The sequence below is a fragment of the Cimex lectularius genome, unplaced genomic scaffold, assembly GCF_000648675.2.
Source record: "Cimex lectularius strain Harlan isolate CLEC.00 unplaced genomic scaffold, Clec_2.1 scaffold60, whole genome shotgun sequence".
NCBI lineage: Eukaryota > Metazoa > Arthropoda > Insecta > Hemiptera > Cimicidae > Cimex > Cimex lectularius.
The window spans coordinates 1022791-1049688 of record NW_019392643.1 but is presented as its reverse complement, the minus strand read 5'-3'; the positions used below and the strand labels follow the sequence as shown (position 1 = coordinate 1049688).

Here is a 26898-nt window from a genome sequence, read left to right as displayed (position 1 = left end):
GTTACATGTAACGTTGAAAGGTCCAACGGGGAGAAAAGACGATTTTCCAGCCCGGCCACCCTGTTTTCAAGGGCGTGACCCGAATTGGAACTTTGCGAACGAGGGGGCGAAGGGCTCCAGCCTCGGCCCACGCTCCCTTTCTCACAAGGCCTTCTCCATTAATGTAAATTGCCCTTTCCCCGGCAAAAACAAAACTGAACTGGCGAGGAACGAAAAAAGCTTGAATTTGTGATGCCGAGTTTTGAATTATAGGTTAAAATGATATTTTACCAATCGATTGTAATGTTAAATACGAAGGGAAGATCGGAATCCTCTGTATTAGCCATATTTCTTTTATTAGTTTACTGATAACTCGTTTATTATGTTAGAAGTGGTAAATCGTTCGTCAGACACGAATAGGCTTCTCGCAATCATCAGGTCTGTCAGAGCCAATCAGGTCCCATTCTGGTCTCAAGGGAACATCCAACTACTTAACGGAGATGTCCATTGGTGTACCTACCCGGTCTGCTTATCCTCGCACGCGTGAACCAAAATGAAGAAACGTCCATAACTGCCGATCCTCACCTCATAAGACTCCATGGGCAAACATTACAATTTAACTACCCAGATGTGCTAGGTTTAGCTAGCTTGGTATTCTCGCACATTAGAACCAAAATGGTCTTAAACAGTCCATGACTATAGGTTCCTCAACCCCACAGATCCTATGAGAAAATTTCACAATTTAACTATCTATGTGCCCATTGGAGTAGCCCGTTTGGTTATCCGCACAGGTTTGAACAAAATTATTAGAAACGACATAACTACAGGTTCATCACCTCATCAGACCCCATGGGCAAACATCACAATTTAACTACCCAAATATCCTTGGCTAAGATGGCTTGATTATCCTCGCACGTTTGAACCACAATGGTTAGAAAATTACCGACTTTTAATTTAACTCTTATTGGCATAGCTGGTTTCGTTATCCGCTCAGTTGGAACCAAATTGGTCTGAAACATCCACAATTACAAGTTCATCAATTCTGCAGACTACATGAGGAAATATCAAAATTTCATTTATCGATAACCATTAGCGTAGCTGGTTTGGTTATCCGCACAGGGTTGGACCAAAATGGTTTGAGTCCATAACTACAGGTCATCAACCTCAGCAGTCTCCCGTGGGGTTATCTCACTATTTAACTACCCACATGCCCATCGGCGTACATAAACATTAAGGCATCTCACATCCTTAAAAACTTCCTTAAAACGCCTGTTAACATTTTTTAAAATTATTCTAGTAAATATGTTGACAATTGTTCCTGCCTGTCCAGAAATTCGTCGATCGTCTGGGTCTGCGTCTAACCTCTAAAACATTACACTGGGACCAAAATGTTGGACAAATTTCAAGAAAAAAGTATTTCGGTGCTGACATTTTATAATTTTAACAAGGGTCGAGAAACTTGTGTACTCACTATTTGGCAGAATCGTTGAGCTGGTATTCGTTGGAACGTCCGAAGCATTCCAGTACCCCTGCATCTTGCCACAGCCGCTTCATTGCCGCGAGGAGCTCTTCGGAAAACGCTTCAGTGTCCTCCATTCGTTGAATAACGTCGAATACCATTTTAGCATCGGCCTGAAACAGAATAAAGAAATAGAAAATTACATTTTAATCTAATTATGGTCGACTTGATTAATAGCAAAAGAGTGGATAGTTGTCGTACAAAGCAGTAAGCAGTACGACCAACCCCAAATGAGGAAAATCTGGGCCTTATTGCCACTGTACATCAAAGATTTTGGATCTGCCCAGATGTTCTTTTCAGTCGTTTAGCTCTTCTTATCCACACAGGTTTGAACCAAAATGGCCAGAAAGGTCCATAACCTCAGGTTCAGCACCTCAGCAGATCACATGTGGACATCTAAGTTTTAACCTCCAAGATGTAATTTGTTCTTTTTCAATCATTTTGGTATTCTTATCCACAGAGGTTCATCACCTCAGCACCTCGTGGGAAAATATCACAATTTAACTACTTCGATGAAGTACTACTCTCTGGTCCTTTCTGACCATTTCGGTTTGCTTATACTTGCTGATTTGAACCAAAATTGGTTGATACATCTTTACCTAAAGATTAATGACCCCTGCAGCAGAACACGTGAGGAAATCAGACATCTTAACTATTCAGGTGTAATTTAGCACAATCTAATTATTTTGGTCTGGCCCAAAATTGGTCGATAATGTCCACAACTAGAGGTACCTCTTCCCCACATGGGAAAATATCACAAATATGTACAAATTATGAATTCGAGTCCTTTCCGATCATTTTGGTTTGCTTATACTCACAGGTTTTAACTAACCAAAATTGGTCGGATAGGTCCACAACTAGCTGTTCTTCACCATAACCGATCCCATCACGACATCTCAAAATTTAACTACTTACGTGTAATTTAATACTTTCTAATCATTTTGGTCTGTTTATCCTCACATATTTGAACCAAAATTAATTGGTCGTAAACAGCCATAACTATAAATTTATCACCTCAACAGACCACAATGGCGGTCGCATCAAAAAGAAAAAGATCAAATTACACCGGAGTAGTTAAATTGTGCGATTTAACTACTCCGGGGTAATTTGATCATTTTAATTTTGGTATTCTCATCTACGCTGTTTTGGACCAGAATTGGTCGCAAAAGTCCATACTCCGTTTCATCTTCATCACGTCAGCAGACTCCGTCAAGAAATCACACACTTTTCCTATTCAGATGTAATTTGATTCTTTTTGATCATTTTGGTCCGCTTATTCTGATTTTAGCCAAGTCGATCGGAAACGTCCATATTATATGTTCATCACATCAGCAGACCCAATAGGAAAATATCACAATTTAACTACCCATATGCAATCTGGTCTTCTTTTTTTTCGATTCATTTTGGTCTGATTGTTGCTCATTGGTTTGAACCAAAATTGTCAGAAAGGTCCACAACTAAATCCATAAACGTACATCACCTTAACTGATGCCATGAGGAAATCTCATACTTTATTGTAGAGTGCTGTATTTTTATCATTACCAACTATTTTGGTCAGTGCATCCACGCTGTTTTGAACCAATATTGGTCGAAAAAGTTCGTACTACAGGTTCATTACCCTTCAGAGCCTATAAGAAAACATCGCAATTTAATAACCCAGATGACCGGAAGCGTAAGTAGGAATTCGGATACAGAAACGAGAATGAGGGCTCTCGTTTTATCATACACAAAAAATATATATATAAAAAATTATATCCAAAGGAATTGAAAGAGAAAACGGACAAAACTCGTAAAAATGAAAAATTGGCTGATGAAATTTTCATAATCTAAATTTTTTATATAATTCTTTTTAATGTGATATTAGGGCTAGATTTGGAAACTTTATCATGGTTCATTCTAAGTATGATTATGGATTGTTAGGGTTAATCCGTAGCTTAAACCGCCTGATAGTGTTTTAAGTTTGGAACTCTTTTTAACTGACGGTCAAAATTCTAAATCTTTTGCTATAACAGTTACCTCATCAAGCAGCTTGTGAAAGTTATTTACGAAATTTGACTATTGTGCGGATATTGCTCTGGACTGACCTTAATTAATCGATTGTTATGATATTGAAAACAACCTTTAAAAAATTTTGCTGTCCCGCTATTTACAAGGGAGGTCGAATTTCATTTTAAACTAAATCATGCTCAAATTACAAATAACCAATCATTTCGAAAGTTTTGACTTTTCCTCCTTTGAAACATACATACACAAATTAATATCCCTTAACGAACCTTTTGTTTTCGTTTTGAGGGGTCTTTTTATTTAAATAAATTAAACCTAGTCATGAAGATTTTCAGATAAAGAGGATGTGAACGCGCAGGTCGTACAAATCGTTCAAATAAATGACATTTCCTTCGAATGAGGAAATGAAAGACTGAAGGCATGTGGCGATAATAGTCGGACGCGCCCAATCTCTCATACACACTGCATCACCTTGTATATATTACCTGCGAATAAAACGTTTTGCCAATTCATTTCAGCGCACTGCACACTGTTAGGATGACGAACTGCGCCAAGGGTAGCTTGCTGCTTCTGCTCTTCATTTCGGTCTCTTGGGCTTTTCCGGTGAGTGAAGTCAATTATTCTACTTTTTCGTTTGTTTTTTTAATTCATAAATTTGTTTGCATTTTTGAAGACGTGCTATGAATAATTTTGAATTGACTGTTTGACTTTCACTTTCTCAAGAGTTGCTTATTAGAAATTACAAAACGGCTTTTCACCTTTCCTCTACAGATCCTTGATTCAGATTAATATGAATTTTAATTTTAGACCGGAGACAGCGAAACAACCCAACTAGTGAGACCAAGATGCAGGCCATGCGAAAACCATGGGCCAGTCTTTCCTACAGACTACGTATGCGTTCCGAGGAATAAAGCGGTCAGGCTACGTGTTAGCAAAGCACCGTCCAGAAGTAACAGCGGAGACAGTGACGAAGTGGGAAGCTTTTTGGCCATGTTGACTGAGATGTATAAAGTTTCCAGAGGACAAACCGACTCGAAAGAACCATCAAAGGTAGGAGGCAACAACAACACTCAAGGCAGCCAACAACATTCCAACTCAGATAATGGACACTCATACACCAGAGGAGGAAACAACAACAACCAAGACAGCCAGCAGCATTCCAACTCAGATAATGGACATTCATCCACCAGAGGAGGAAACAACAACAACCAAGGCAGCCAACAACATTCAAACTCCGATGATGGGCATTCATCCACCAAAGGAGGAGACAACAACAATCAAGAAAACGAACAACATTCAAACTCCGATGATGGACATTCATCCACCAAAGGAGGAGACAATAACAATCAAGAAAACGAACAACATTCAAACTCCGATGATGGACATTCATCCACCAAAGGAGGAGACAACAACAATCAAGATAACGAACAACATTCAAACTCCGATGATGGACATTCATCCACCAAAGGAGGAGACAACAACAAACAAGTAAACGAACAACTTTCAAACTCAAACAACGACGATAATGACAACGATCAACAATCGGCTCAGGTAATGAACGTTCAGCCAAAGACCGAGGAAACGACAACGATCAGAACGACCAACATCATTCACAACAATACGATAATTGCAAATAGTGATCAGCCTGTGTTGGTTGGAGGAGGCGTCGTCGATGATCACGGCAGAGTCTATTGAGCGGGTCAATCATAGAGACGCAGACTCATTTTTGACCACAAGAAGGGACGAACAAATGCAAGGAATCTTTTGGAATTATTATCACACATTTTAATATTTAAAATGTCGATCGCTCTTAACTGAAAATTGTTATAATTTTGAAGAAGAATTATAATCAATATTTTCATCAATATTGTATAAACAATGATAATTCTTAAGGTGTAAAATTATAATAATGTAAACAATAAATTGTCAAAATTCACACATTTATCGCAAATTTATTAAACCCCATTGTCACAAATAATAGACATATTTTTAAAGCTATTCATGTAGTGTCGAATAAAATTCGAAACGTCGGCTCGACAATGAAAAAAGTGTTTTTCTGAAATATTTTTAAGATGAAAATTGGCATGATTATCGATTTTGCAAGTTTAGTACCACATTACAATATAATATGAATTTATATATATANAGAAATTTCAAATCGCTTGTAAAAGAACAAGTTATTTTGCCCTGATGATGACCTTACAATAGGTCGAAATCTTGGCATTAGCAATTAAATTTGCTTTCTTCTTCTTCTTCAAGACCATACCTTGGTCAGAGTGTTCGTAAGTGAAAAGTGGGATACTTCTAACACTGAAAGCATAAATTTTTGTTTGAATTTAATTTTTTGACCCATAAAATTTTTCCGATGTTTGAGAAGTCGTTATCGAAATTTCTGAATGAAAAGGCAATTCAAAAACGGCTAAAAGGTTTTTAACGTCAAAAAAACTATTTGAAAGAAAAGCAACTTAGATTTTGAAAGAATATTATTATATATATACACACAAACTGGCAGGCAAAAAATTCCACCCACTTTTGTAATAACATGATTTCTGATTTTTTTTTGTTTTAATATGATTTCTATATATTTTTGTATATTAATCAAAGTTTCATGTTTTTAACGTTTAATAATCGAGTCTTTGTATAAAAAAGTAAAAAAATGAATAAATAAATTACTAAGGAAAATGAAAAATAAACGGACAGATAAAATTGGTTTTAATTTAGTTTTAAATCTTTAATTAACATTTCTATATCGCGTATTTCCTCCTCTTGCATATTACATATCGAAGTGGCCTCGGCATACCTTTCAACCAGTCTGGAAATGTCTTTTTGCTGGAGGTTAGTCCATTCTTCACGAAGAGTCCTTTCAAGATCGTGGATTGTTTCAGGAAGTGATGGACGTGCTCTTATTAGTCTTTTGAGGTTATCCGATGGGGTTCAAGTCTGCAGAATGGACTGGCCAGGCGAAGACACCGATGTTATGCTGTTGAAGGTACGTTTGCACTATGCGAGCGACATGTGGAAGGTTATTATCGTGCATTAGAATAAGATTGTCGCTGATTCCATCGAGGATAGGCAACGCATGATGTTCCAAAATTTCATCCACAAAGCGAGTGGCCGTCGAAGACCCTCCACGAACAACAACCAACCGTAAGATTCTCCACTGACATTCCCGCCCACGCCATCACTGAGCCACGTTGAAAAGGTTGGCTCTGGGAAAAAGTGCAGGTTTTGTACCTTTCATTTCGCCTTCTCCACACTCTTTCACGCCCATCTGGAGATCGTAGAGCTAATGTAAACACATATGTAAAAAGTACAGCAGACCAATCATCCAAAGACCAATTGCTGTGTTCTTGAGCAAATGGGAGCCGTGCAGCTCTTTGTGTTCTGGTCCTCTACGGGGCGAAGCCATCAGTCCATACTTATTTAATCTTTTTCGATCAGTGCGTTCAGAAAGGTGCCGGTTTCACAAAATTCTCAAAGTCAAAAAACGGTCCTCCTGTGGTTCTGTTACCCTAGGGCGTCCAGAACCGAGCCTCCCATGGTAAGACCCAGTTTCTCAAAATGTAGGGAACTCCGATGGCAATAGCCACATTGTCATTGACCGTCAATCGTCAATAAGTGACATAACACGCACAACATCCTCAACACTAAATGGCATTTTTAATTTTAAAAATTGAAATTAAGAAAACCAATATCAAAACTAGAGTTTATTGCTTCAATAATTGCTTGAATAAACATTTTAATTCTGTAAAAAGTACACATTGAAAAATCCTTTATCCTTGTTTTGGACCAAGGATAAAGTGTGTTTACTTCTAATTTATATTCCCAATTTAAAACATAGCATAAACAAATATTTATTGATAAAACAATGAATGTGACAAATTAAGGGTGGCAGAATTTTCTTTTATCTAGAAAATTTAAAAAAAATCATTTGGGTGGAATTTTTTGCATACATGATCATTGACTTTTACGATAAAGTTGAAGGAAATTTCATCAGTCCTCAGTGCGGATTAAATAGGAGTTCAAAATGATCAGTCACAAATTAAAGGCAAGGCTCGTACAGACGATTGTCTCTGATTGGAAAATTTCCCCCCTAGGGTTGAAATCTTATAAGACGGTCAAATTTTACAACAGAGGAACCAGCATAAATGTCTTCGGTGCCCCTTTTAAAAAAACGATGGCCCTAGGAGCCGGGAAAACATGCTTTTGTGACTTTTTCCTCATGTATTTTGAGATTATTACAAATCAGGTTTGTTACTTTACCTTGGATAATCAAGTAATATTTATAGATCGTAATGAGACTAAATATATTTTTAAAAAACTATAAAAACAATAATATAAAAAAATTTGGGTACGTTTTAAGCACTCTTTTAAATCCCTTAAATTTTCATCGCAATCAAAAAATAGACATTATTGCGACATTCTTTTCTCGCCTGTGCCCGATGTTTCCACTGAAAAATTCACAGCACCTCTGGATTTTATCCAAATCCGATGTTATTACAACCGTGTGGTGGTTAGTGACCGTTACTTTATGATTATTTGGAGGTGGTGAGATGCGGTCTGGTGTGACATAGGTTTTAGAAAAACATTTCCTTTATCGTGCCACGTTTCGATCTTTAGTGAGATCATCTTCAGGGCCTGGGATTTACAAACATTGTTTACAAAAACAACAATAAACAATGTTAGTAAAGCCCAGGCCCCGAAGATGATCTCAATAAAGATCGAAACGTTGGCACGATAAAGAAAATGTTTTTCTGAAACCTGCATCACACCAGACCGCATCTCACGATTTCTGAATAGTTATTATAACCGTTAGAAAGTTGAATGTTTCTACTTTCAGCCTATATCAGTAAAGTTCAGATTTCATGTGATCATAATCACGAAAAATTAGGATTACATCAATAAAAACTATTCAAAAATTTTATTTTTTATATTCAGTTTTCTATATTTATTTACAGAAGCCTAGTTTCTGTCATTACATGTAGTCTATATGGTTTTAAAACCTTCTTATGTTTACTGTAGATCGGTTGAATGTTTTCAAAATTATCACCTTTTTTTTAAGTTTTGAACCAAATCGGACGACGACAGAAAAAGCGAAAGAACCGAGGAAAAAATATATTTTTTTAAATTTTCCTAAACATTTGTATTCAAGGGTTTTTCGAGGTGTTGAAAAACTTATTTTGTTAACAAAATACACTGATGAACAAATTTAAAGCACCACTCCATTTATTTGGTTTAAAATTAAATACATTATCTTTCCACATTAGTTACAGGTAATTAGGATAGTCGAAATACAATAAATAATGCTTTATTTACTTTTGTTCTGATTAATCCGATTTGCACAAAAATTATCATTATGCCCTTCCGTTCTGCTACGCCTAAAGATCGCTTTCAGTTAATCTTTTTCCTTCGTTGATTTCATTTGATATTATTCTTATTTTTAAACATTTTTCAATGGATCCAGTCAGGCTTTTGAGGCTTTAGAGAAATAGGGCTTCATGCTAGAAGACCAGGACAGTGTGGACCTAGGTCTACAGATGAGAAAGAGGATTGAGTCATCAGGCTCTACGAAACCGCAGAATTACGAGGAATGAGAAAAGAAATCTGATAAAGCAATTCCGAAATGTTTCGATTTCCTCCAGAAGAGGAACTGCAGAAAGAAGGCTCAATGAAAATTACCGTATCGCTCGACACCCAATGCATCCACTACTGAAGAATTGTAGAAGCTGAAAAGTAACTTTTGAAAAAAAAAACAACTTGAAGTCCTTCTAAAGCTGGGAATCTTCTTGGAATAGTTTTTTATTTGACAAAAAAAAGGCTTTAGTTTAATTTGAAAAAAATAAATTTATTATTTTGGTAAGAAACACTGTCGTTATTCCCTTTAAAACCTTCGGTTTGGCCTTTTGCTACAACAAATAAAAAAATTAAATAAATGTTTTGGCTAGAAAACGATTGTTATTCCCTTTAAAACCTTTTACTACCACCCTGGTCATCCTACCTTCTTTTATTGATTCGTGGTCAGTTGTAAAATCTTGTGTCAAATTGGCTGTACTTTTTTGTAGTTTCGTCGTCTGACAGTATTTAGGTGCTTTAAAGCCATAAAGCAGCTTTATAAAAAAGACACGATTGATGAAGTCACAGGGAAACCCACAAATGAAGGATTGTAGAAGCTGAAAAGTAAATTTGAAAAAAAAAATACTTGAAGTCCTTCTAAAGCTGAGTCTTCTTGGAATAGTTTTTTATTTGACAAAAGACGGTTGTAGTTTAATTTGAAAAATAAATTTAGCCCGAAAAACATCGTTATTCCCTTTAATACCATCGGTTTGCCTTTTACTATCACCCTGGTCCTTCCTACCTTCTTTTATTTTTTCATGGTTAGTTAGAAAATCTTGTGCCAAATGGTCTTTCTATAGTTCGTCGTCAGAGAGTATTTTGGTGCTTTAAAGCCTTAAACTTAGTTTAATGCGTTAAAATAGCTTTATAAAAGGACATGATTCATAAAGTCACAGAAAAACTACAACTGTAGAATTGAAAACTAATTTTTGAAAAACAAATTAAAGCACTTCTAAAGCTCAGAGTCTCCTTGGAATAGTGTTTAATTTGTGGGGAAAACAGTCGTTACTGTTATTAAAACTGTCGGTTTGGCTTTTACTATCACCCTGGTCTTCCTACCTTCTTTTATTATTTCATGGTCAGTTATAAAACCTTGTGCCAAATAGTCTTTTTTTGTTGTTTCGTCGTCTGACAGTATTTTGATAATTTAAAGCTTTAAAGTGGCTTTATAAAAGTGCACGATTGGCAAATACACAGGAAAACTACAACTGAAGGATTGAAGAAATTGAAAATTAATTTTTGACAAAAAAAAATTGAAGCATTTTTAAAGCTCGTAATCTCCTTGGAATAGTTTTTTTTATTAAAAAAAAGGATTGTAGTTTAATGAAAAAAAAGATAAATAAATTGAATATTTTGCCCCGAAAAAAGGTTCGTACCTTCTTCACAAGTCTTTTTTTCTTCTACCAAAAATGGTTGGCGACTCCCCTCAAGACATATGTTATAAAATCACTTTTAAATTATCTATATTTTTGTGGTTTCGTCGTCTGACAGGATTTAGGTGTTTTAAAGCCTAAAAATAGCTCTCAAAAAGGACTCGATTGATAAAGTAACACGCAAATACACCAGTGAAGAAGGAGAGAAGCTGAAACGTAACTAAAAAAAAATATTTGAAGCACTTCTAAAGCTCGGAATCTCATCAGAATAGTGTTTTACTTGTGAAAGAATAGGTCGTTATTGTTTTTAAAACCGTACAACAGTCTTTTTTTTGTAGTTTCGTCGTCTGACAGTATTTTGGTCGTTTACAGCATTAAAGTAGCTTTATAAAAGGATATGATTGATAAAGTCACAGACAAACTACAACTGAAGAATGGAAAACTAACTTTTGAAAAAAAACAAGCACTTCTAAAGCTCGGAATTTCCTTGGAATAGAGTTTAATTTGTCTTTTTTTGGCCAAATAACTAGGATAAGGCCACAAAAAAAATCTTTTTTTTGTAGCTTCGTCGTCTGGCAGGATTTAGGTGCTTTAAAGCCTTAAAGAAGCTTTATAAAAGGAGGCAATTGATAAACTCACAGGCAAACTACAACTGAAGGATTGAAGAAACTGAAAACTAATTTTTGACAAAAAAATTTGAAGCATTTCTAAAGCTCAGAATCTCCTTGGAATAGTTTTTTTTAATAAAAACAAAAAGGTTGTAATTAAATGTCAAAAAAATTGAATATTTTGGCCTGAAAAATGGCTCCTACCTTCTTTAGAACAGTTTTTTCCTTTATAAAATCACCTTTAAATCATCTGCATTTTTTTAGTTCCGTCGTCTTACATGTTTTGGGTGCTTTAAAATAGCTTTCGTAAAAGACACGATTGCTAAACTAACACGCAAATCCACCAATGAATAAGGAGAGAAGTTGAAACGTATCTTAATGAAATAATTATTCCTTCTATGTAAGGTCTCGGTTGAGATAAAAAGTCAGTGTCACGAGCGGGATTCGAACCCACGACCTTCGGCTAAATACGCCACTACTCTACCACTTGAGCTATCGTGACTTCGATCCTCTCGCAGACCAACTCTCCATCTCAACCAACTTTTTTTATCTCAACGAAGACCTTACAAAGAAATAATAATTAATTGATCGAAAGAAGTAACTTGGTCAATTGACCACGAAAACGTAAATGGCTTAATAAAATACTGAAAGCACTTGTAAAGCTCGAAATTTAATAAATGAATATTGAATATTTTGGCCTAAAAAACGGTTGGTACCTTCTTTACAACAGCCTTTTACTTTTTCAGTTAAAAAATCACCTTTAAATTATCTGTATTTTTTGTAGTTTCGTCGTCTAAAGTAGCATATATAAAAGGGCACCATCTGATAACATTACACCTCAAAAACGATTTTTTTTTAGCCAGAGAAAATCTAGGTCGCTATTCTCTTTAAATAGTGAACGTTTATTTTGAATTTTTATTACTTGTATGAGCAATAATTATATTTTTATGATGGTAATGATTGATGTACCATATAAACAGTATTCGGTTGTTGTGTTTTTCTATACATCATAATGATTAAATCGGGTGAAATTGTAAGTTAGACGATAAGACTCTATGACAGTGATACGGTTTGTAATAATGGCCGATCAGTTTAATGATTTTCCTCCCACTCAGTCTGACCTTCCCGATTATGATTCTATCTCCGAACATACAGATATCCGTAAGAAAAACACACACGCCAGTGTAGGTTTAATCAGACGGCGATAAATCTTGCGAAGATATCGGCTTTTTGTTTCCTTTCCTCGGATCACACGTGCTCTCAAAAAAACTTTTTTTATTACTTGTTATTAATCTAAATTGATAAACAAGATATTCGAGCAGCCTAATCGAAAATTATTTCAATTCCTGTTTGGATTTCGTTGGAAAATAGGACACCAACAGAGTGGATCTGATGACTCACGATTTTTTTAAATTGCTTATGAAATTCCAAACTAAAATCTTTTCTTTTTTCGTTAAATAATCTTAAATGAAATTCGACTATTTTTTATTTATACGTTTCAATCACAAAAGTGCTAGTTTTAGTGCAATAATACGTAGAATTTAAAATAAAATAATATTTTTACGCTTGTATATTTTTTCTTTTCTTAGTGAGCCAAGAGACACGATTTGCCCCTCGATTAAAAGTCAATACTTCAATATGTTCTCCTACATCTCATAAAATAACTCGTAAAAGTTAATTATATTCAGTTCCTGTCAGAACACAGGCACGACCTCACGAAAGGACGGATTCCGTCCTTTTATGAAAAAAAGGAGCAGGATGAACATTTAAGAGCGGTAAAAAATCTTTAAGAACCATCATGCGTTTGAAGCTCGGTATTTACAGAACAGAGAAAATCTCACTTTAACTTTAGACAAGAACGTTAGAAACTCTTCCTCAAGTCCTCGGTGTATTCCAGGGCAGAGGTAAGCGAAAAATTCATTAAGGGACCTATCTTGAAACTAATGGCACAAACTACTAAACCTAGGGAGGGTTAGGACTAGATAGTAGGACTGATTTCAAGCAGTACAGACGAAGAGCTCAAAACTATGATGAAGATTGAGCAATCCACCCTGCAGACTGCTTATGCAGGCTGAGGTTTCTGGGAAAGGGGGGAAAGATACATACTGAAGCCCATAACCCTCTCCTTTCGTTTTTACAACCCCAGACGTATAGTTACCATGAAACTAAACCGACTCGCATTGAAAGTTTATCCAGGACGATATAGCTCCCATAGACATCAACCTCTACTGCTTCGTGAGCTTATGCGGCAAAAAGAGTTAGCTCTTGGCACTTATCCACCCCAAATACAACGGGTTAAGCCGGGCCGAGCAGTTCGCAAAATTAAATGTTATAACAGATCAAGAGGAACTGAACGGGCAACTGGATTCCATTAGGGGAGGCTTTAAACAGGACGTAGCCCAGTAGCGTCATTCACAAACACAGGTAGGTCAACATCAAACCGTGCACCGTGAGCAGACGTCTTTGATGTTGATAACGACTATCAGATCGTGATAAAATTAAACCATATAACAACAATTTTTTCAGCAGAAGCTATCGCCATACGAGAAGCTTTAAATTACATCAGTGTACAAAATGTCAAAAATTCAATCATCCTTTCGGATATACTAAGTTAATTGCTAGCGAACTTCAAGATCCAACAATCTTTGCAATCAGGAAATCGGCACATGATCTGTCGGTCAGAAATAGGAATGTCTAGGTAAAAGGACATGACGAAAATCCTTTCAATAAGAAAGTAGTTGTACTTGCAAAAAAAGTTCAATATCTGGAATTCCATACGGAGTCTATAATATCCTATAATGTAAAGAAATCTCCAGCATGGATATTAACGCTCAAACCAGAAAAGTTATTCGGATAAAGTGGCAAAGAGAGTACAATGAGTCTAAATATCTCAAAGGACGTTAACTATGCGAACATTCGACCAAATGTACAAACCAAACCCTGGTTCAGCGCACATTAGGTCGATTACGTTTAAATCACAACAGGCTACCATGTCACATTTAACACACTAACAACAACTAAGGGCACACCGGAGGTGACAAGATAGGTGCTTAGTAACAAAGTTAGTCGCCTGGTTATTTGGTGGAAGGTTACAAGTGGCCACACCAGGATGACGTTAGTAGTGTTTTTTGCTTTGTGTAAGGAAGTGCCCGAAATGTCTCTCGCTAAATTAGCTAGAAAACTATTTCTTTCCGAAAATAATTGAAATATGATTTATTAGGTTTACGAAATATGTCCATATATGTTGCCAGTGGCTGACGCTAATCACGCCATGCCCACGCAGTTCACTAGGAAGGGATAACCTCTTTAAAAAAAATAATATAAATGAACTACCCATTGCCAACATCGGTCAGCCTGATATTGATGCACACATCGGACGTACATATTATGGTCTCTGTTTGTAAAATATTTCTTCAAAATGACCTGGAGATTTTACAAAATATATAAATGTGAAACTCTTAAAACCGCCCAAGAGAAAACAACATTACGATAAACGACATAGTTCCTTTAAATATGAGCCTTACGGTGACCCTAAGGCCCAAAAAATTGTCCATGTTCAGATGGCTTGGCCTAAGTGGCACATGATGCATGTACGCGTTAAATAGAAACGGAAAACAAACAGAGATTGTAAAGCACGTTATACACTGGGATTATTACAGTATATATTAATTATTAAGCACAATTTCTACAGATTTTTCTTATTATGTTGTGCATCTGTTCGAGAAAATAATGCACTTTTAGATGAAAAATTGCTATTATCAGTTCCAGGAATAATGGCACGTTTTCCATTAGACAGAAATAGAAACCATTTTCCATATCGAATGGAATTTCTGATTATAAAATAAGATCAATGGGTTAAGGATGAAAAAAAAAATAGGGACTGCCTGTCTTCTATCACATTTCTGAGTATCTAGCTTTTCTCGCATTTTCCGGTAAAGCAAAATTCACTCACGCGTACACTACTTCAATACATTTCGCACGAATTGAACTATTTTATCCTTAATAAGTGGGTCATATTTTTTTCTTGATACCGATTATTATTATTTTATTTTATTTTTTTTGTCTATGTGGTATTTGTACCAATGTGTCCTTACATGATATTCCTGCTTTAGGGAAAACGGTTCGTCACAACATAAGGCAGGGGGTTGGAAGAAGTTAGCCTGGAGTTGGATCTCTTCTACAGATTAAATCTAGTTAGACAAGTCCGAAATGCTTCCAGGTGCAGTACGTTAAGTATAGCACAGAATGACCTCCTCGACACTCCTAGGACTTCTTTTCACTATAGAGATGATTCGTATCAAGTATCCATATTGTTATATACACACAAATATACATTCACATTGTGCAATCTCCAGTATTATTTAAATATCCAGACGGCATCAGCGAAAAAAATCTTAGAAGGCTATAATTGTTATTTATAGATTTTAGGTTGTAGGATGTTTTGCTATATCCAATTTTATTTATAAGATCTTTGTTAAATTAATTTTTAACAGACACTAAAGCTTCGTTAAGAGTTCCTATGTGTATTCCTTAAAACGTTGGCTTTTCCTCTCCTTGAAGTAGGAATCGCAGCCTGCTAAATACATAGTTAGATGTACCTGTGTAAAACAATCTCGAAGGGGCGAAAATTTTAAATACAAAAATTGACACCCCCCCATTTAGTACTGACGATCTGAGGAAATAATACTTCGCCGGAGTACGATATGACCCTATACCCGATGATGCAGCATCTTCCATCTAATGCAAAGAACTCGCTACTAGAAATTTTTTATAAAATCTGGCTATATGAGAAATTAATTCCTAAGGGGAAAATACAAACAGTGAACCGTATTTATAAACAGGGAAAACCAGCTTTCACCTCATACAGGCCGATCGATCGCCCTCTTCTCCTACAAACTGAAAACGTTTGAAAGGATGGTAAAAAGGAGATTGGAATTGTTCGTGAAAACACAAAAAACTCTACCAGATTTGCAACACGGATTCATGAAACAACGTAGCACATACGACAATCTTTCAACCTTCATTACCGACAAATACAAAAATCTGGCAGAAAATAAAATCAAACTCGTTATCTTGTTTGATATCTCAAACGCCAACGGTAATGTCAACATTAAAATATTGAGACAAATGACGATTAATAAAAAAATCCCAGCAATAATTACTCAAACAGTCACAAACCTTTTAGAAAAAAAGACTATACTTCAAGTGGATCGACAAACACTCGGCCCTCGAAATATACATACGGGAATACCGCAAGGGGCAGTTCTAAGTGTTATTTTATTCTCAATATATAGGCATCACTGAAGAAGCTTGCTACGAATAATATTAACATCTCTCAATTTGCGGACGTTACAACAGTACCAACCAGTGGCAAGAACTTACTAGAAGCATTTGCAGATATTACTCCCTTCCTCCAGGAATTTGAGAAATGGACCAACGAACTATAACTATCCGAACAAAAATGTGCAGCGATCATACTAACGCGACGTAGGTATATCGGACTGCAGGAAGTCCTGCAGATGGGTACATTTACCATACAAAACACAAATTCTTAGGTATAATTATAAAATAAAAAAATGTAATGGAAACACCACATAGAGTATTTTGAGAAAAAACAAAGAAAGCTCTGAATTTTTTTTAAGATATGTCTACAATCAAGTACGGAGCTCACCTAACCATAGCGTTGTTAGTATACCGCGCCCTCATCCTATCTCCTTTAGACTATGGCTACAAAAGTTATGACAGCGCAGCAAAATCCCACAGAAAAAATGTAGACAAAATACATATAGAGCTGTAAGCATCGGCTGAGGGGCATTTGCATGCACTATTGGTGGAAAGTAACTTGGAACCCCTTCATTTAAGGCGAGAACGATTGGCGGCTAAGTAGATAAATATATTAGCCGAGGCATGTATTATACTTAGTGGTAGGTTAGCCCTAGTTCATCAAGGAACTGGATTAGTAGGCCCGGTTTTAGTGGTGAATCTCTTCTACGGTTGCATTGTACCTCCCAAAGCATTTCCTTCTACTGGCATAGTGCAAAGGTTTGTTAGTAGGTGTGCTGGTGCTTCCTCTGCTTCATTGCAGAATCAGCACGTGCCTTGTTGGGTTATCTTCTTCAGATGTCCATTTCGTTTGCATTGTCCTGTTAAGAATCCTGTTAGGATTCGCAGTTTTTCTGCTTCCTTTCATGTATTCTGTTACCTCTTTCCTTCCAATGTTTGTTAGGAGATTCTTGGATTGTTTGTGTCCAATGAGTGAGTTCCATTGTTCCTTCATTTTCTTTTTACCCCTGTGTCGAAGGTGCTCATTGATAGTGTGGATTCCTATGCCGCTGAAGGGTTTGGGTCCTATCAGCGGTATAGCAGCCCATCTTCTTGCAAGGATGTCCGCTCTCTCGTTGCCTTCTACTATCACATGTCCTGGGACCCAGGAGGGGCTGACTTTGTTCTGCGTACCTAATGTGTTTAGTTTGGTTTTGCACTTCAGCACCATCTTTGAGCTATTGATGTTTGAACTTACGCTTTGATGGATGCTTGGCTATCTGACATGATAGCTATATTCTTGTTTTTGTACCCTTTATTTAGACTGAATTAAGTACATCTCTCGACTGCAGCTTGGAAGATACTAGTGTATTTTCCCAAGGGTTCTGAGTATTTGCTTCCGAATACTCCTGCCCCCGGACCGTGCGATCTAGATCCGTCTGTGTACCAGTAGCTGGTGCCATTCTTAAAGGAGGGTCATATCGTACTCCGGCGAAGTAATATTTCCTCAGCTCTTCAGTACTAAATGTGGGGGTGTCCATTTTTGTATTTAAAATTTTCGCCCCTGCGAGATTGGAAAAATTCTCGTTTATGTTTGGTGGGGCCAATCAAAAAGTCTTCTACGTAGGTCCATATGTCGGACGCCACAATGGATTCCTTTAAATTTTCTAATTTTGTTCCACACCCAACTTACGTTTGATTCTATGTTGAATGAATTTCGGAATAAAGCCCAGATTTCTATTTTCTTTTCCTTAAATAATTTCCTCCATTCTGCAACCGACTGCACTTAATCCTACTTCCGTAAAGTTTAATAAACTGGGGTGTTTCTTATATTCTTGAAATTATTTTTGTTTCTTATCTCATCTTTTCTCACAATTTTCATCCCACCATTTTGCCCAGTTTGGATACCTTTTGATGGGCAGACAAGTTATTCCGAGTTCGGAGACTGCTGACCTGAACTGCACCATTTATAATATTAAGCAGTTGTTTATAGTTGCTGAGGCTCAGGTCCGTATTGCATTCCCAATTTCTTTGGCATATCCTTTCCAATCAGCTTTTTTGATCAATCGACTTATTGACTTAACCCTATAGGCTTCACCTGGTCGGTTGAGTCATAGATCATTACAATAGCTAGGTCCGAAGTTTTCCAGGTGAAACGTGTTGATACCCAAGCAAGGGAATATCAGATACCCAAGCAAGGGAATATCAGGCGCTAAGGGGTTCTCCGTAGCCTTGGCATAAGTGTTGGTGACCCAACGTTTAGAAAACACAGTTCAAATTGACCTCAATATCAATATTGACCCCAATATTGATAATGGATATTAAAATTTCCGCCTACTATCATGGGATGGAAAAATTGACCTATGAATTCAGTCCAGATGTTGGATAATTTAAAACTAGGCTTTATATACACCAATACTATTGTTACTGTTTTAGGGAGTAACTCGAATCTTATAGAAGTCATCTGGGTTTAATCGCTGTGGTTGTTCGTAACATTTAGAAAGGTATACCGTCATTTGTGAATCATGATCAAACCACCGCCAAATCTATCTTCTCTTTTGTCATGTATAAGATCATAATGGGCTTCTTTAATAGAATGATTTAAAGTGCGCCATGTTTCAAAGAGGAGGGCTACATCTGTCCTTTTCTCTCGTAAACTCACACCTAGCAAATTCCTATTAAATAAATGAGCGCATGTTCCACTGCATGATTGTAACAGGATCAACCGTGTGCAGCTTTTCGCGTTATTAAAATTTTATGTATGGTATAATTGGGTTGTAGTTACTTAACGTTTTACTTTTTAAGTGTGGATGTAAGAAGAAAACTTTGAGTTCTGTTGTTTATGTTTTGTATGTTTTGGCATTTTTGTTAGTTCCAATTTTGTTTGTACTAATTTGTATTATCATCTTTAGAGTTTAACTTTTTATCGTTTTACACACACACACACACACACGCACGCACGCACGCACGCACGCACGCACGCACGCACCCACACACACACACACACACACACACACACACACACACACACACACACACACACACACACACACACACACACACACACACACACACACACACANATATTTTATAATATAAATATTTTGCATGTTTTGGCATTTTTGTTAGTTCCAATTTTGTTTGTAATAATTTGTAGAATCATCTTTAGAGTTTCACTTTTTATCGTTTTACATATACATATACACATACACGCGTGCACACACATACATACACCTACACATAGATATACGTTCATATATATGTAGCTTTTCTGTTATTAACATTTTCTGTGCGGTTTAATTTTTAATGGTAATTTAACGTTTTACTTTTTAAATGTACAGAATTAGGCCTACTTTATCTATAATTTCTTTTTTCTTTTATGTTTTTTTTTTTATAAATTTGTCACTAGAGTGATATATTTTTCCGCCTTAGTGGTGGCCCTGGGATTTTCCATATTTCGTTTTGACTTTGTTGGGGTACGGAAAAGTGCGACTACAGTCGACCTCCGTCCGTACTTCGTTCGGTTTTAGTTTTGAGGCGAGAAGTTCTGATTAAAATTTTCCTATATTGCCTTTGTTTATTCACTGATTGTGAGCAGTGGAAAATTCATTTCATCCAGATTAAGTTTTGAATTGGGCGTGTCATATTGTTGTATGACACTGTTGACAAGACTGTTCTTCGAACAGTGGACAGGCTGGGTTTGAATACGGAATAGGACAAGCTTTCAGTAAGTGGTTGCACATTGTAAGCACCGTTGTTTTCCTCGACATTGGGTTGCCGCCCCATTATGTCGTAAACAATTATTCGTCTAAACAAGGGGAGGTATGGACGAACTGGGCAAAAACTTCCGAATATTGTGACAGCTTCTGAAATCTTTTACCCACGAAATGTTATTAAACGATTTTTATCCTGTTGTGAGGATGTTGAGTTTTATTCGTGCCGGTTACGCGTATTTCAAGAATGTAGTTATTGTTTAAGCGTTTGATCTTGAAAATTTACCAAATAACAGCGGGTGGGCATTGCCTGTATTTGTGTCATGACTTTTCACAAATACAAAAAAATGGGCCTAGATCCGTCTATCAAATTTATTTTGGCCTAATCTTTGTTTAGTTTATAACGACATTGGTCTTTTTCCGCCGTTATATCAGATTTGACCTTGATTATCGTCTTGGCACACGATGTATTTTAACTTCCACTACCATTTTTAGAATTGGACATCCATACTGGATCGTGTATCATCACTTTCTGAAACTTTTTTAGCGTACTGACATACGGAGAGTCGGTCTGGCTGTAGATTTTTTATAGTTCGATGTAAGTGGACGTTTTCCTGTGGCAAAGTGCCCTCGATATGTGTACACCGATAATTGACCGGTTTTAATTGTTAATCTACTAATTTGCAAATTTATAAAGGAATAATTTTTCCCTATTGCAGTTGTACAATGCAAAGAATTAATACTCTCCTTATCGCCGATTTGTGTACGCCCTCTAATCCTGAGGAGAAACTTAACACGTCCTTCCTGATCGAGATCTCAACAAACAACATTGAAAAGTCAACAAACCACCCTCAAGTCATACATCAAATGGTACAGAAAGGTTCGTTTTAAACGCAGAAACTCGCCGAGTATGAGGAAATGAAAGAAGCCGAAGGCATTTGGAGATAATAGACGGACGCGTCTAATCTCACAGACACACCACGACACCTTCTATATATTATCTGCCAATAATTCGATATACCATTTCATTTCAGAAAGCACACCGCTAACATGGCGTACGGTGCTAAGAGTAGCTTGCTGCTCTGCCTTTTCATTTCAGGCCTGTGGGCTCCTCCGGTGAGTAAACGGCTTTTTGTCACAGTTTACTTTTATTTAAATTAACTTGTATAATGTCTAATTTTAGTTCTTGTGTGGTAAAATATGTAGAATTTGACAATTCAGAAATACGGACTTTTTACGTCTTATAACAAATGTTTTGTTATTAAAAAATGGGTTTGGTGTATAAATCCCGGAAAATTTAGTTCCTATGCTGACCTTTATAACTAATTAAACAAATACACACAACTTTCCAGAAATAAAAAAATTGTTAATATATAAAAAACCATTAACAAATAAATATAAAAAGCGAAATTTTAATATTTATATCCGAGGTTTTTTTATAATAAAATTAATAATAAAGAAAACATAGTGGCTCAATATTGTATGATAAAATGGAGCATAAGCGTCATGTAAAATCGTATTAACATAATAGCAGAAATTCAGGTCAGTTATCGCAATGAAAAACAATTCGAGTTTGAAATATGACTCACCTGTTATATCTGTTGAAAAAAAAATCAATAAGGTTTCAATATTGCCCATAAAAATAATGGCTTAAAAATTGGATTTCAGACAGGAGTACATGCAACCTCAGATGAAGAATCGCTCATGGCAACTACGACAAGTGAAAATGCGCCTGTTTGCAAATGTGCTGAAGATCCAAATGCTTATATATGTGTACCTACGGACGGTGCGGTCCACTTTAATCTGGACGATGTAAACAATGAATCTGCACCTGCGGATAGTCAAGAAGAAGACGATGTCCATGACTTGTACTCACTCGTCCAGAGCTTGTATGACATGTTCCTAAACGCGAAATGCGACAAAAACGATGCGAACGGTACGGGAGGAACTACAAATGGCGATCACCAAGGAGGACATGGCGACCACCCTCACCACGGAGGACATGACGACGACCACCCTCACCACGGAGGACATGACGACGACCACCCACACCCAGGTGGACATGAGGACCACCCTCACCACGGAGAACATGGCGACCACCCACACCCAGATGGACATAGCGACCACCCTCAACACGGAGGACATGACGACGACCACCCACACCCAGGTGGACATGAGGACCACCCTCATCACGGAGGACATGGCGACCACCCACACCCAGGTGGACATGGCGACCACCCTCAACACGGAGGACATGACGACGACCACCCACACCCAGGTGGACATGGCGGCCACCCTAACCAAGGAGGAGATGGCGGCCACCCTAACCAAGGAGGACATGACAGCCACCCCAACCACGCAGGAAATGGCGACCACCCTCACCCAGGTGGACATGGCGACCACCCTCACCACGGAGGACAGGACGACCACCCTCACCAAGGAGGACATGACGACGACCACCCACACCCAGGTGGACATGAGGACCACCCTCACCCAGGTGGACATGGCGACCACCCACATCCAGGTGGACATGGCGATCGCCCTAACCAAGGAGGAGATGGCGATCGCCCTCACCAAGGAGGGCACGGCGGCCACCCCAACCAAGGAGGAGACGGAGGCCACCCTCAGCAAGGAGGACATGGAGGCCACCCAAACCAGGGAGGACATGGCGAACACCCTCAGCAAGGAGGACATGGCGGCCTCCCAAACCAGGGAGGACATGGCGACGACCCTCACCCAGGAGGACATGGCGACCAACCTCATCAAGGAGGTCATGGCGATCACCCACACCATGGAGGACATGGCGACGACCCTCACCCAGGAGGACATGGCGACCAACCTCACCAAGGAGGAGATGGCGACCACCCTCACCCAGGAGGACATGGCGACCAACCTCACCAAGGAGGACATGGCGACCACCCTCACCACGGAGGACATGGCGACCACCCTCACCACGGAGGACATGATGACCACCCTCAGCAAGGAGGACAAGGCGGCCACCCTCACGAAGGAGGACATGGCGGCCAACCCGACCACGGAGGACATGACGACCACCCTAACCAAGGAGGGCATGGCAACCACCCTAACCAAGGAGGAGATGGCGATCACCCTCTCCACGGAGGACATGACGACCACCCCAACCATGGAGGACATGGCGACCACCCTCACCCAGGAGGACATGGCGGCCACCCTAACCAAGGAGGACATGGCAACCACCCTAACCAAGGAGGAGATGGCGATCACCCCAACCATGGAGGACATGGCGACCAACCTCACCCAGGAGGACATGGTCGAAATGTAACGAATCCCAACGATGAACATGATGAAAAACATAGAAACTCGGGGAGCGGCCTCGATCCCGACCTTGAACAACCTAACAACCGACCTCACCACAGGCATCCCAACGACCAACATCCTAACACCCCAGCAGGAAATGGCACAAACCCCAATGGGCAAAACTGCTCTTGCTACAATAACGGAAATGCTGGACCAAGAAGATCCCGTCCGCTTTGCGTGAACAATTGCGAAACCACTCTCGTTTACGACATGAACGGTACAAATCCCCAGGTAGCCGGACTCAAATGCTGCGGTGATCAGTTTTCTCTTGAAGAAGTGAAATCTTTGTGCCCAATTTTGTCAATAGCTAAACGGCTGTGGTCTACATTCCCTCATCAATACCAGACCGTTACGACTGAATAGCAGTTGACGTAATTTCTGTATTTAAAATGCTTTGCAAATTAAAACATAGTAACTAAAATGAATTTTTTGTTTCTTCATACCCGATTGAAGCCTTTTTTTAAGCCAATACTGTTATTCATTTCATCTATGAAGCGAACAATCGTCTTTTTGTTCTTTTTAATAAAGAAACGAGAAATGCGCAGGACGATGAACCTGCAGAATTGGTAAGAAGAGTTGTTCCAAGAAACTTCTGACTTACTGAAGAACGATTCCTTGAATAAATACAACATTCGTGTTGAACGACACAGGTAACTGGGTCTGTTTCCACTCACTGTAATAAGTGTGACGGTTGAACATTGCTCAATGTTCACGACTCGCAGACCAAAACCCATCATCAACTTTCAATAGCACATTACAAAATTACATTCTGAGCAAAATTCCCGTACAGCTTTCACCAACTGTGTCTTGGCACTACAAAAGTTTTCTAAGCTAGTTCCAAGCACAAATAAAAGCTGCTCGCTCAATATTTTCTATGTCATATTCTGGACAAAAGCCTCCATAGCTTTCACCGACTGTATCTTACTCCAAAGGTTCTCTGAGTTTTGTACCAGCTAAAAAAAAGCTTCACAACCAACTATTGTTAGTTTTATATTGTAGACTAAATCCTTCACACCTTTCACCACCTTATATCCCGAAAAGTTCTCTAAGCTTTTTAATAGTCAAAAAGAAAGCTGCTTACCCCACAGTTTCTATATTATTTTCTGTGCAGCATCCCTCATAGCTTTCACCAAGTCTGTCTTAGAACTCTAACAGCTTTATTTATTTTTAATATATTAGCATGGCACCAGTGAAAATGAAAGCTACTTCAGATCATATTGTGCTACAACCCTTATCGCATGTAAAGGTAATTTTCTTCGTATTCTTCTTAACTTTCTTATTCGCTTGACTTCTTAAAGCTTTTGATGAGCGTGCAAAAGCACATACAATCTCAGATTTTCAGCTAATCACACATGACCGAATGAATCTTTTACTTATTGAAACATTTTATTGAGCTGAGCCGTTGTTAATAAAAGATTGAGTGCCAGGAAGGATCGAAAACCTCACTGTACAGTCTATACACCTCCTTTTTCACGCTGATTTTCATTTTTCTCCCCCCTCCAGTGTTAAAGTAGGCATCAAAAATTAAAAACCTACTTATTGGCTTAATATATTTCTAAATTAATTAATATTTCGCCACTCATGAGACACTATCAGAACAACATCAAGGGAAGTTGAAAAAAAACTGAAGGAAAAATGGAAAACTGGACGAAAAACTGATGTTGGCAAAATCATATTTAGAAAGTTTAAATTCGTTCTCAGGTAGCTGCAGAAATTGAGATCAGTAGTATTTTCTTTGCCAGTCCAATTTTGTCTCAGTTATCCGTCTAATGTCTATAAATTACGTTCCGTTTCAGTTTTTGGATTTCAACTCACTTTACCGGAACAAAACCATTATTAACCATTACTTTCCTTTTTTTTATAGCGGAAGTAGTCCAATAGTCCGACCCACACAGATATGTCAAAATGTTAGATATTGGCTGAGTACGCGTTGGATCGACCAAATCTTAATCCTTCTTTTCCACGATATTTATCCGCCCGCTGTGCAGGTCGACGTGCCACAGATAAACCACGAAAATAATAAGCAATCCATAAATAATAATAATAACTTCCTACTGGAAAAACGATTGGGCGTTTTGGCTTGTCAAAATCAATAACTGCCATCTAGACACCACACGAATCATGCAATCGACTCGTTTTTCTTTTATTTACATTTCATCCTACCACCGGGTATTATCAATTAGACATGTAAATATTTGAGGAAAAAGGGTTATCTTAAATAATCTTGTAAGTTTCTATTGCTATTTATAAGAAAAAACTACAATCGTTTCTTCTCAGAATGAAACTATTCCAATGAGATGCTGAGCTTTATAATATATCAAACGTGTCCATTTATGAAGCTACTTAAGGGCTTGAAAGCCCCTAAATTCTGTTATGCGACGAAACTATAAAAAAGTACAGACAATTTGACCCAAGATTTTATAAATGACCACGAAACAATAAAAGAAGGTAGTAAGAACAGGGTCAAACTTAGGGTTTTAAAGGGCATAACCACCGTTTTTCTGGCCAAATTGTCAAATTATTTTGTCAAATTAAACTACAACCTTTTTCTATAAACAAAAACTATTACAAGGAGATACCGAGATTTAGAAGTGCTTAAATTTATTTTTTTCAATAGTTACTTTTCAGTTTCTCAAATTCTTAATTTTTGGGTTTTCCTGTACTTTATCAATCGTGTCCTTTCATAAAGCTATTGTATGGTTTTAAAGCCTCCAAATTCTTTCAGGCGACTAAATTACAAAAAACAGGGACAATTTGACACAAGATTTTCTAACTGACCACAAAACAATAAAAGAATAATGACGTTTTTCTGGCCAAAAAAATCAATTTATTTTTTCAAATTAAACTACAACCGTTTTTTTGTCAAATAAAAAACTTCCGAGGGGATTCTGACTTTTACAATAGAAGTGTATGAATTTATTTTTTTTTCAGAAGTTAGTTTCAGCTTCTTCAATTTTCATTTGTGGGTTTTCCCGTGACTTTATCAATCGTGTCCTTTCGTAAAGCTGCTTTATAGCTTTAAAGCACCTAAATACTGTCAGAGGACAAAACTACAAAAAAGCAGACACAATTTGACACAAGATTTTATAACTGACCACGAAACAATAAAAGAAGGTAGGAAGTCCATGGTGATAGTAAAAGGCCAAACCGAGGTTTTAAAGAGAATAATGACCGTTTTTCTAACCAAATTAGTGAATTAATTTTTTCAAATTAAACTACAACATTTTTCTACAAATAAAAACTATTCCTAGAAGATTCCGAGATTTAAAAGTGTTTGAAATATTTTTTTTGCAAAAGTTAGTTTTCAGCTTCTCCAAATCGTCATTTGTGGGTTTCCTGTGACTTTATCAATCGTGTCTTTTTATAAAGCTACTTTATGGCTTTAAAGCACCTAAATACTGTCAGACGACAAAACTACAAAAAAGTGCAGACAATCTGACACAAGATTTTATAACTGACCACGAAACAATAAAAGAAGGTAGGATGACCAG

At 37.6% G+C, this 26898-nt stretch overlaps 3 protein-coding genes across 5 annotated transcripts in view; 2 read left to right on the top strand and 1 right to left on the bottom strand.

Annotated features, from left to right (window-relative positions):
• LOC106661135 (guanine nucleotide-binding protein G(o) subunit alpha) overlaps positions 1-26898 on the bottom strand; it is a 111902-nt gene that overhangs the window by 12157 nt on the left and 72847 nt on the right. The window contains exon 4 of the mRNA XM_014384351.2: positions 1451-1611. Within this exon, the coding sequence (XP_014239837.1) occupies positions 1451-1611 (161 nt within the window). The remainder of the gene's footprint in view (positions 1-1450; positions 1612-26898) is intronic.
• LOC106661137 (uncharacterized protein DDB_G0290685-like) lies at positions 3996-5341 on the top strand. Its single transcript, XM_014384352.2, has 2 exons — positions 3996-4105; positions 4310-5341. Exons 1-2 carry the CDS (start codon positions 4040-4042, stop codon positions 5195-5197), a joined length of 954 nt encoding a protein of 317 aa, XP_014239838.2. The 5' UTR covers positions 3996-4039; the 3' UTR covers positions 5198-5341.
• On the top strand, positions 21080-23832 carry LOC112128231 (cold shock protein CS66-like). Of its 3 annotated transcripts, none has more exons than XM_024230137.1 (3): positions 21080-21187; positions 21740-22457; positions 22731-23832. In XM_024230137.1, exons 1-3 carry the CDS (start codon positions 21122-21124, stop codon positions 23768-23770), a joined length of 1824 nt encoding a protein of 607 aa, XP_024085905.1. In that variant the 5' UTR covers positions 21080-21121; the 3' UTR covers positions 23771-23832. The 3 variants fall into 3 exon arrangements, with proteins under 3 accessions (XP_024085905.1, XP_024085902.1, XP_024085897.1); XM_024230134.1 differs by having other exon boundaries at positions 21740-22790; positions 22872-23832; XM_024230129.1 differs by having other exon boundaries at positions 21740-23832.

Coding starts and splice junctions, on each gene's coding strand:
- LOC106661137 (XM_014384352.2), top strand. CDS start 4,040: ATGACGAACTGCGCCAAGGGTAGCTTGCTGCTTCTGCTCTTCATTTCG. Junction 4,106..4,309: donor CGGTCTCTTGGGCTTTTCCG/GTGAGTGAAGTC, acceptor TTTTAATTTTAG/ACCGGAGACAGCGAAACAAC.
- LOC112128231 (XM_024230129.1), top strand. CDS start 21,122: ATGGCGTACGGTGCTAAGAGTAGCTTGCTGCTCTGCCTTTTCATTTCA. Junction 21,188..21,739: donor CAGGCCTGTGGGCTCCTCCG/GTGAGTAAACGG, acceptor ATTGGATTTCAG/ACAGGAGTACATGCAACCTC.